Below are 9,986 nucleotides of genomic sequence, written 5' to 3'. Positions count from 1 at the left end.
ACACGTTTTTTCATAGGTTTTACTGCCTTTCGTTTTTCGTCTTGTCTGAGATGTCCGTGGCTACCGTTTAATGTCTTTATATTGGGTTATTTGCTCTTAGTTTACTGATTTGCAGTTCTTTATATATGTGATGATTAGCCCTTTATCTATTAGATATATTTCAAGCTTTGTTTTTCTTATTTGTTTGCTTTTATTTATTTATTTATTATTTATTTATTTATTTTTAACTTTTTGAGACGGAGTCTCGCTCTGTCGCCCAGGCTGGAGTGCAGTGGTGTGATCTCGGTTCACTGCAAGCTCCGCCTCCCGGGTTCATGCCATTCTTCTGCCTCAGCCTCTTGAGTAGCTGGGACTACAGGTGCCCGCCACCACGCCCGGTTAATTTTTTGTATTTTTAGTAGAGACGGGATTTCACCGTGTTAGCCAGGATGGTCTTGATCTCCTGACCTCGTGATCCGCCCCCCTCAGCCCCCCAAAGTGCTGGGATTACAGGCGTGAGCCACCGCGTCCAGCCTATTTATTTATTTTTTGAGATGGGATCTCAGTCTGCCACCCTGGCTGGAGGGCAGTGGTGCGATCACGGCAGCCTCGACATCCCCGGGATCAAGTGATCCTGCCGTCTCAGCCTCCTGGGTAGCTGGGACTACAGGTGTGCACCACCACTCCAGGATAATTTTTGCATTAATTATTTTTTAATAGAGACAGGGGTTTCGCCATGTTGCCCAGGCTGGTCTCGACCTCCTGGGCTCAAGAGATCCACCCACCTTGGCTTCCAAAGTGCTGGGATTACAGGCATGAGCCAGCATACCCAGCCCTTGTTTTTGTTTGTTTTGTTTTGTTTCCCCTTTCTTTCATTTTTTTTAAAATTATTATTAATCAAGTCCCATTTTTTTCTCCCTTGGTTATTTGGATGTTATGTACATATGTAGCTTCTTTTCTAGTGATTACTTTTTTTTTTTTTTTTTTTTGGAGACAATCTCACTCTGTCAGCCGGGCTGGAGGGCAGTGGTGCAATCTCGGCTCACTGCAACCTCCGTCTCCCGGGCTCAAGCAATTCTCCTGCCTCAGCCTTCCCACTAGCTGGGATTACAGGGGTGTGCCTCCAAGCCCAGCTAATTTTTGTATTTTTAGTAGGGACAGTGTTTCACAATGTTGACCGTACTGGTCTCAAACTCCTGACCTCAAGTGATTCATCCGCCTTGGCTGCCCAAAGTGCTGGGATTACAGGCGTGAGCCACCACACACCGCTCCCTTTTTTTTTTTTTTTTTTTTGAGACAAGTTCTCACTCACTCTGTTGCTCAGGTTGAAGGGCAGTAGCACAGTCACAGGTCACTCTAGCCTCTACTTGCTGGGCACAAGTGATCCTCCTGCCTCAGCATCCTGAGTAGCTGGGACCACAGGTGCACACCACTGCCCTGGCAAGACTTGCTTTTTAAACAGTTAATGAATTCTTAGATTTGTCAATGGTGTACTGAACTCTTTCATGTCTAAAAATGTCTTTAGTCTAACCCCACAGTAGACAGTTGGGGTGTAGAATTTTAGGCTGGGAAATAATTTTTCCCTCAGAATTTCGAAGGCAGCACTTCATTGTCTTTTTTTTTTTTTTTTTTTTAAGATGGAGTCTTGCTCTGTCGCCCAGGCTAGAGTGCAGGGGCGTCATCTCGGCTCACTGCAACCTCTGCCTCTTGGGTTCAAGTGATTCTCTTGCCTCAGCCTCCCGAGTAGCTGGGATTACAGGCACCCACCACCATGCCCGGCTAAGTTTTGTATTTTTAGCAGAGGCAGAGTTTCCTCATGTTGGTCAGGCTGGTCTCAACTGTTGACTTCAAGTGATCTGCCTGCCTGGGCTTCCCAGAGTGCTGGGATTACAGGCGTGAGCCACCGTGCCCAGCCAGTACTTCATTGTCTTCTAGTTCCCCATGCTGTTGCTGAAGTCTGAAGCCATTCTGACTTCTGATTCTTTGAACGTGACCTATTTTTTTCTCTCTGGCAGTTATTCTCTCAGCGTGTCGAAGGTATCAGTCAACTACCTTCTGGATTGCATTGATGCTATTGAGAAGGCAGCCTGCAGTCGAAAAGTCATGGTTTTAAAGGTAATCAGCTTTTTTCCTCTGGCTGCTTTTAACATCTTGTGTCGGCCGGGTGCATTGGCTCATGCTTGTAATCCCAGCACTTTGGGAGGCCGAGGCGGGTGGATCATTTGAGGTCAGGAGTTCCAGACCAGCCTGGCCAACATGGTGAAACACTCTCTCTACTAAAAATACAAAAATTAGCTGGGCGTAGTGGCGGGCGCCTGTAATCCCAGCTACTTGGGAGGCTGAGGCAGGAGAATCGCTTAAATCCGGGAGGCAGAGGTTGCAGTGAGCCGAGATCACACCACTGCACTCTGGCCTGGGCAACAAGAGCGAAACTCTATTTAAAAAAAAAAAAAAAAAATCTTGTGCCTAGGTGTGGACCTATTTCTGTCTTCCCTGCTTAGGATTTATTGGGCTTCTTGAATTTGTGAATTTGTGTCTTTCTTCAGTTCTGGAAAGTTCTTAGGGAGTTATCTCTTAAAATATTGCTGCTGCGCCTGGTCATGGTGGCTCATGCCTGTAATCCCAGCACTTTGGGAGGCCGAAGTGGGTGGATCACCTGAGGTTGAGAGTTTGAGAACAGCCTTGCCAACATGGTGAAACCCCATCTCTACTAAAAATACAAAAGAATTAGCTAGGCGTGGTGGCACGCACCTGTAGTTCCAGCTACTCGTGAGGCTGAGGCACGAGAATTGCTTGAACCCGGGCAGCAGAGGTTGGCAGTGAGCCGAGATCGTGCCATGACACTCCAGCCTAGGCAACAGAGTGTGACTCCTTTTCAATAAAAAAAAAAATTATATATATATTGCTGCTGCTTCATTCTCTCTGTCTTCTCTCTCTAGTATGACAATTGCATTTTTGTTAGACCTACTCACGCTACCTTCCATGTCTTCTATTTTTCAAGTTTTCTATTTCTTTGTGCCTCTGTGCTGCATTCTGCATACTCCTTCCTTCCTTCCTTCCTTCCTTTCTTTCTTTTGACGGAGTTTTGCTCTTGTTGCCCAGGTTGGAGTGCAATGGTGTGATCTCAGCTCACTGCAACCTCTGCCTTCTGGGTTCAAGCGATTCTCCTGCCCCAGCCTCCGGAGTAGCTGGCATTACAGGCATGTGCCACCACACCTAGCTAAGTTTGTATTTTTGATGGAGATGGGGTTTCTCCATGTTGGTCAGGCTGGTCTTGAACTCCCGACCTCAGGTGATCCGCCTGCGTCGGCCTCCCAGAGTGCTGGAATTATAGGTGTGAGCCACCATGCCAGGCTTTTTTTTTGTATGGATGGGGTTTCACCCTGTTGGCCAGACTGGTCTTGGACTCCTGACCTCAAGTGATCTGCCCACCTCGGCCTCCCAAAGTGCTGGGATTATAGGCATGAGCCACCACACCTGGCCTATATTGAACATTTAAATAGTTTTAAAACTGTGAAATCTGGCATATGTATATAAAGGTGCAGAAAACATTGATGTATGTTTTAAGAAATAACGATAAGGGCCGGGCGCGGTGGCTCAAGCCTGTAATCCCAGCACTTTGGGAGGCCGAGACGGGTGGATCACGAGGTCAGGAGATCGAGACCATCCTGGCTAACACGTGAAACCCCGTCTCTACTAAAAAAATACAAAAAACTAGCCGGGCGAGATGGCGGGCGCCTGTAGTCCCAGCTACTCGGGAGGCTAAGGCAGGAGAATGGCGTGAACCCGGGAGGCGGAGCTTGCTGTGAGCCGAGATCCGGCCACTGCACTCCAGCCTGGGCGACAGAGCGAGACTCCGTCTCAAAAAAAAGAATTAAAAAAAAAAAAAAAAGAAATAACGGTAAGGTGAACACACATTTAACCACTACTCAGGCCAGGCACCACAGCCTCCACTGTCACCCCAATCATAATCACCTTCTCCCGCCCTAGTGGGAACCACCATCCTGGGGTTTCTGTTGCCAGCATCCATGCTGCCCTTTATGCTTTCCTGCCTGCGTAGTCATCCCTACACAATATGGTTTAGTTTTGCCTGCTCTTGGAATTTGTGTAAATGGAACCATTTGTAGTATGGATTTTCTGTTTGGTTTCTTTTGTTGAGCATTATGCTTGTGGAATGTATTCATGTTTTTCAAGGCTGTAGTTCATTCTCATTGCCGTACAGTAGTATATTGTTGCATATATTACGGTTTACTTACACTTTCTGGGCAGGTGGTTTGTTGCTAGTTGTTGGATATTGGGAACATCAGTGTGTTTGTCTCCTGGGAATATTGCCTACGAATGCAGTTGCTGGATCATTTGGTATGCATGTCTTCAACTTTGTGATACTGTCAAGTGCTTTTCCAAGGTGGTGGTAGTACAAATTTGCTTCCCACCAGTAATGGTTGAGAGTTCCTGTTGCTCTATATCCTTGCCAACACTCATCATTGTTAGTCTGTCTGAGTTTGACCAATCTACTGGGTGCATAGTGGTACCACTTTGCGTTTTAAAAATTGAGGTATAGGCCAGACGCGGTGGCTCACACCTGTAATCCCAGCACTTTGGGAGGCTGAGGCGGGAGGATCACTTGAGGTCAGGAGTTGGAAACTAGCCTGGTCAACATGGTGAAACCCTGTCTCTACTAATAATACAAAAATTAGCTGGGCGTGGTGGTGCACACCTGTAATCCCAGCTACTCGGGAGGCTGAGGCATGAGAATTGCTTAAACCCGGGAGGTGAAGGTTGTAGTGAGCTGAGATTGCACCGCTGCACTCCAGTCTGGGTGACAGAGTGAGACTCCATCTCAAAAAAGAAAAAAAAAAAAAAGTAGAAACAGAACAGAGGCTGCACCTGAGCTGCCCCCCACCTCCGTCTCCTGGCTCCTTGCTCCCCAGTCTGCCCTGGTGGGCTGGGTTCCAGCTATGCTTCTCTTGCCATCTTTGTTTTAGAGGTAAGAAAACTGAGCCTCAGAGCAGTTTATTAACTTGCTCAAGGTCTCAGAGTGGTAGAGCCAGGATTTGAACTGGGCTCTTTGTCAAAGGCAACGTTAACCCCCTCACCATGTGAGAGACTCATTCTTTTGTGTTACAATAAAATTTTCTACCCTAGACTGTAAGCTGTATGAGATCAAGGAATGTATCTGGCTTCTGTACCACATGGTAGGCACTCAAAATATGTGTTGAATGAATGATTGGATGAATGAATGAACCTGTTAGGAGGCAAATCTCTCTGCCTAACCCTTCCTGTCTCCCTGGGAGTAGCAATACAGCAAGCTGTAAGGGTTAACGGAAGTGTTTATTCCATAGTTTACAAGAACAGCTCTTTATAAGTGAGACCCACAATTGGTAATTTTTGGAAGAGAAAATAGGAGTGCAGTGCAAAAACAGGCAGATGTAGAAGGGAGTCTGGCCACCTGTCGGTCGTAGTGAGGCACAAAATGTAGAGCAAGGAGTCAGACGCTGAAAAGGAGGGGAGAGGAGCCCTGAAGATGAGCATCACCTCCCCAGTCTGCGTCGGGCCCATCTGGAACGCACAAATCTTGCGTGTGTAAGTATCCATGCATATGTGGAGGTATTTTATGGAGTCATAACGTGTCCAATTCTCTCACACTTTGCGGCTCACAGAGCACCGTATTGTGATTTCTTGTTTCCCAATGTAGGCGGAACACACCAGGAGCCCCAGCGCAACCCTCCCCTCCAATGTGCCTTCATGCAGGTCCCTGTCATCCAGCGACGACGGCCCCAGTGGCCCTTCCAGCCTCTCAGATGGGGGCCTAGCCCACAGCTTACAGGATAGTGTCAGGCACCGCATCCTCTACCTCTCAGAGCAGCTGAGAGTGGAGAAGGCCAGTCGGGATGGCAACACCGTGAGCTACCTCAAGCTGGTGTCCAAAGCAGACCGGCACCAGGTGCCGCACATCCGGCAGGCCTTTGAGAAGGTGAACCAGCGCGCCTCTGCCACCATCGCCCAGATCGAGCACAGGCTCCGCCAGTGTCACCAGCAGCTCCAGGAGCTGGAGGAAGGCTGCAGGCCCAAGGGCTTACTGCTGATGGCAGAAAGCGACCCAGCCAACTGCGAGCCACCCAGCGAGAAGGCCCTGCTTTCAGAGCCCCCCATGCCGAGTGGGGAAGACAGGCCCGTCAACCTGCCCGATGCCAGCACACCCTTCACCGAGGAGAGTCGCTTCCAGAGCTCACAGCAGGGGATGCGCTTAGAGACGGAGGATGTGGCCCGGCAACAAAACCTGATATTGCAGAAGGTAAAGGAAGAGCTGGAAGAAGCCAAGAGGTTCCACATCAGCCTCCAGGCGTCCTATCACAGCCTAAAGGAGAGGTCTCTGACTGACTTGCAGCTGTTGCTGGAGTCCCTTCAGGAGGAGAAGTGTAGGTGAGGCCTTGGCTTTGGGGACTGGAAGCAGAGGAGGAACCGCTCCTGGGAGCCACCTCTGGGAGGGTGAAAGGGAGCCAGGACATGAGCCTGGAGAGCCAGAGTGAGGGGCCAGTTGGAAGAGCAAGTCCATGCTTCTCTTAGCGACTGGACCCTGCCGTGGGGCGACCAGCCTCTCCCTGCAGTCCCACACCTGCCTTGACCCTTGCTGGCGAAAATGCTCCAGCTCGGCAGCCCCTGCCAGGTGGTTGCAGCGGCACAGCAGCTGGCCCTGACTCTGTGGTGGCAGGAGACAACATGGGGGTGGCAAGAGTCCGGTAGACACCTGGCACTAGTTAGGGAGGTGGCGTCCTCTGGTCCCAGTCTGCCGGGAAGGTGGGAGTCAGGACCGGAGTCGCCTCGCCAGCTCTGGTCTCTTCACCCGTGCTCCTAGCTGAGCTGGGCACAGGTCGGGTCTCAGATACTTATTTCAAAAATGACTGCCTTCTGGTGAGTGCTTTCTCTGCGCCGTGCAGTAGCTCGATTTTCTTTTTCTTTTTCTCTTTTTTTGAGACGGAGTCTCGCTCTGTCGCCAGGCTGGAGTGCAGTGGCACGATCTCGGCTCACTGCAACCTCCACCTCCCAGGTTCAAGCGATTCTCCTGCCTCAGCCTCCCGAGTAGCTGGGACTATAGGCGTGTACCAGCACACTCGGTTATTTTTTGTATTTTTAGTACAGGCGGGGTTTCACCATGTTGACCAGGACGGTCTCAATCTCTTGACCTCGTGATCCGCCTGCCTTGGCCTCCCAAAGTGCTGGGATTACAGGCGTGAGCCACCGCACCCTGCCCTAGCTCGATTTTCTTTCCCTCTAAGATAAGGCTAGGGCCTACCAATTGGAAAAAAAAAAAAAAAAAAAAAAAAAAAAAAAAGGCAAACTCAGTCTCTCAACGGATTCTCTCCATTCCGACTGGGACCGTTCTCTGGGTTTCCATGGGCCCTCAGGGGGTGTCACATTCTGTCCCCCTCGCTGCAGTCTGTGGCTAATTAACGCCAGTCCCTCCAGAGTCCTGGCTAGGGAGGCAGTGACTCCCTTAGGTGAGCCAAGATTCTCAGCATTTGCATGAAAAGAAGAACTCCGCAGTCCTTTTAGTGCCTGATGCAGGGGAAGAGGCACGTGGAAATCATCCTCTTTAGTTTCCCCAGGGAAATTTTGCCAGTGTTTACATAGCCTAAGAATCTGTTAAAGGACAATCAAAGAATATTACAGGACAACCACTATCAATGAGATGACTAGTCAGAGTCACAGGTGTCTCTTGGAGGTTATTTTCATAGGACATGGCAACCAAATCTAAAATCTTGGGAGCATTAAAGACCCTTTTGCCAAAATCACACTTACCCAGTCAGCTTTCTATTAAGCAACAACAGAGTTTGGTGGCAGTTACAAACTTCCCCGTATGTTTCCAAACCGTATGGGTCAATGAGAATGCTGTGCTCGGGTAAACTCTTAACCCCTCTCAAATCCGAGTCTTTCACCCCCTCTTGATACAGGGGTGACTACCAGGGAGCAGGGCAATACCTCTCTCTCCCCCTCTCAGACTTTTGCTGCAAATTCCAGAAGCCTGCACTTCTGACCCAGTACCCCCCATTGGACTGTGACATGGGATTTCTGGTTGTTTGCTGTAGCAGCGAGCCTATCCTTACTAATGTTCGTCGTGAGCAGAAAAGCAGGTCTGCAGGGCCCAAATTTACTAGGAGGAGAAAGGGCTGATGATGATTTTTCACTGTTGTCACGGGCTCGTAACTGAGCTGGGGCACCAGGTTAAGCAGCATTGTTCTTTGGCCCTCAGATGCCTACTTTGTGGTTGGGGAAGCAGAGTCTCACAGAGGCACAAGCAGCCTATGTGGATGGTAAGAGTGGACCTGAGAGCGTTCCACCACACCCTGGCTGTGTGGCTAAGTTAGATGCAGGAGACACAGGAATTCATGGCATTATAAAAACATATACTTTCGTAAAATCTTCTTCAAAACTTTTACATGAGCTGGACGCAGAAGTGTTTCAACCAGCCAGGCCCCCTGTGACTGTTGCGTCCCTTCTGGTGCATCACAAACTGAGAAGCCACACTGCAAGTCCTGTGCTGTTTATCACAGTTAAATCCGTTTGCTTTCAAGAGGGCTGTAGTGGTTTTTACCATTCTGGTTTCTTTTTAATTTGGTCTTGGCACGTCTCTACTGAGCGTGGCCATAGCCGAGATACCCAGTCTCTAGGAGATCCCTGACCCGTGGGATCGTTAGGTTCGGATGTGTGTGTCAGGGGAGCCACAGTGAGGAGGCAGATGAAAATGTATGAAACAGCGACATGGGCTGGGCGCGGGGGCTCACGCCTGTAATCCTAGCACTTTGGGAGGTTGAGGTGGGCAGATTGCTTGAGCTCAGGAGTTTGAGACCAGCCTGGGCAACATAGCGAGATCTTGTATCCACAAAAAATTCAAAGAAATTAGCTGGGCGTGATGGCGCGTGCCTGTAGTCACAGTTACTCAGGAGGCTGAGTGGGAGCGGGGATCCCTTGAGCCTGGGAGGTTGAGGCTGCAGTGAGTCATGATTGCACCACTGCACTCCATCCTGGGTGACAGAGCGAGACCCTGTGTCAAAAAACAAACAAACAAACAAACAAACAAAACAGAAAAAAGAAATGTATGACTCAGATCGCAGAGACGTTAGGTGTGCTGATGGGAGGCAGAGGGGAAGTCTGGATGCAGCAGGGAGCTGATTGAGCTCATCAGTTGTGCAAGAGCGAAGCCCAGAATGAAGGGCGGGGAAGCTTCCGGGGCTGTGCCTGTATTAAGGTCGCAGGGTGTGAAGGGATCCCACAGGCTTTCCTGCGGGGGTTGCGGTTGGCTGGTTTAAAGAAAACATGCACAAAGGAGGAAACTGATTTACATGACTCTGGTGTTGAGCATTAGGTTTTATCGTGGTCAGCAGCCACGGAATGTGTTGGGTTTTGGGTCAGTGAGGTGAGGACCACATGAGCTATATCGCAAACAATCACATGGTAGGGAGGGACGGGTGTTATCTAGGGCAAAGGTGACAGGGTACAACTGCTAAAGTTGGATGCTGAGGCAGCAACTGTATTAAACACATTTATGACAAGCACTTTAAAAAATTGGTGTAGAATTCACACAATTTCAGATAATGTGAAATTAACCATTTGGAAGCATGTAATTCAGTGCATTAAGTACATCTGCAGTGTGGTCCAACCGTCACGTCTGTACAGTTGTCTAACATTTTCATCACCCCAGAAGGAGACCTCCAGACTCACTATGCAGTCACTCCTAGCCTCGGCTCCAGGCGTTCCCTAATCTGCTTTCTGTCTCCGTGGGTTTGCCTCTTCTGGACTTTTCATATAAATGGGACCACACAATATGTGGGCTTTTGTGTCTAGCTTCTTTCACTGTTTTCAAGGTTCATTCATGTTGTAGCATGTATCAGTACTTCATTCTCTTGATGGCTGACTTATATTCCAGTCCATGGGTAGACCACATTTTGTTTATCTGTCCGTCGGTGGATGGAGGTTTGAGTTGTTTCCACCTTTTGGCTATTGTGAGA

General features: G+C 49.1%; 1 protein-coding gene across 1 annotated transcript in view; it reads left to right on the top strand.

The window, feature by feature from the left end:
• The first annotated feature begins 2,082 nt into the window (after positions 1-2,082).
• The window catches only part of LOC112615856 (testis-specific protein TEX28), a 21,127-nt gene continuing 13,223 nt past the window's right edge, over positions 2,083-9,986 (top strand). Inside the window, exons 1-2 of the mRNA XM_025372760.1 lie at positions 2,083-2,094; positions 5,675-6,402. Of these exons, the coding sequence (XP_025228545.1) occupies positions 2,083-2,094; positions 5,675-6,402 (740 nt within the window). The remainder of the gene's footprint in view (positions 2,095-5,674; positions 6,403-9,986) is intronic.

The sequence above is a fragment of the Theropithecus gelada genome, chromosome X, assembly GCF_003255815.1.
Source record: "Theropithecus gelada isolate Dixy chromosome X, Tgel_1.0, whole genome shotgun sequence".
Lineage (NCBI taxonomy): Eukaryota > Metazoa > Chordata > Mammalia > Primates > Cercopithecidae > Theropithecus > Theropithecus gelada.
The sequence above is the reverse complement of the archived record's forward strand: the minus strand, read 5'-3'. Positions and strand labels throughout refer to the sequence as shown.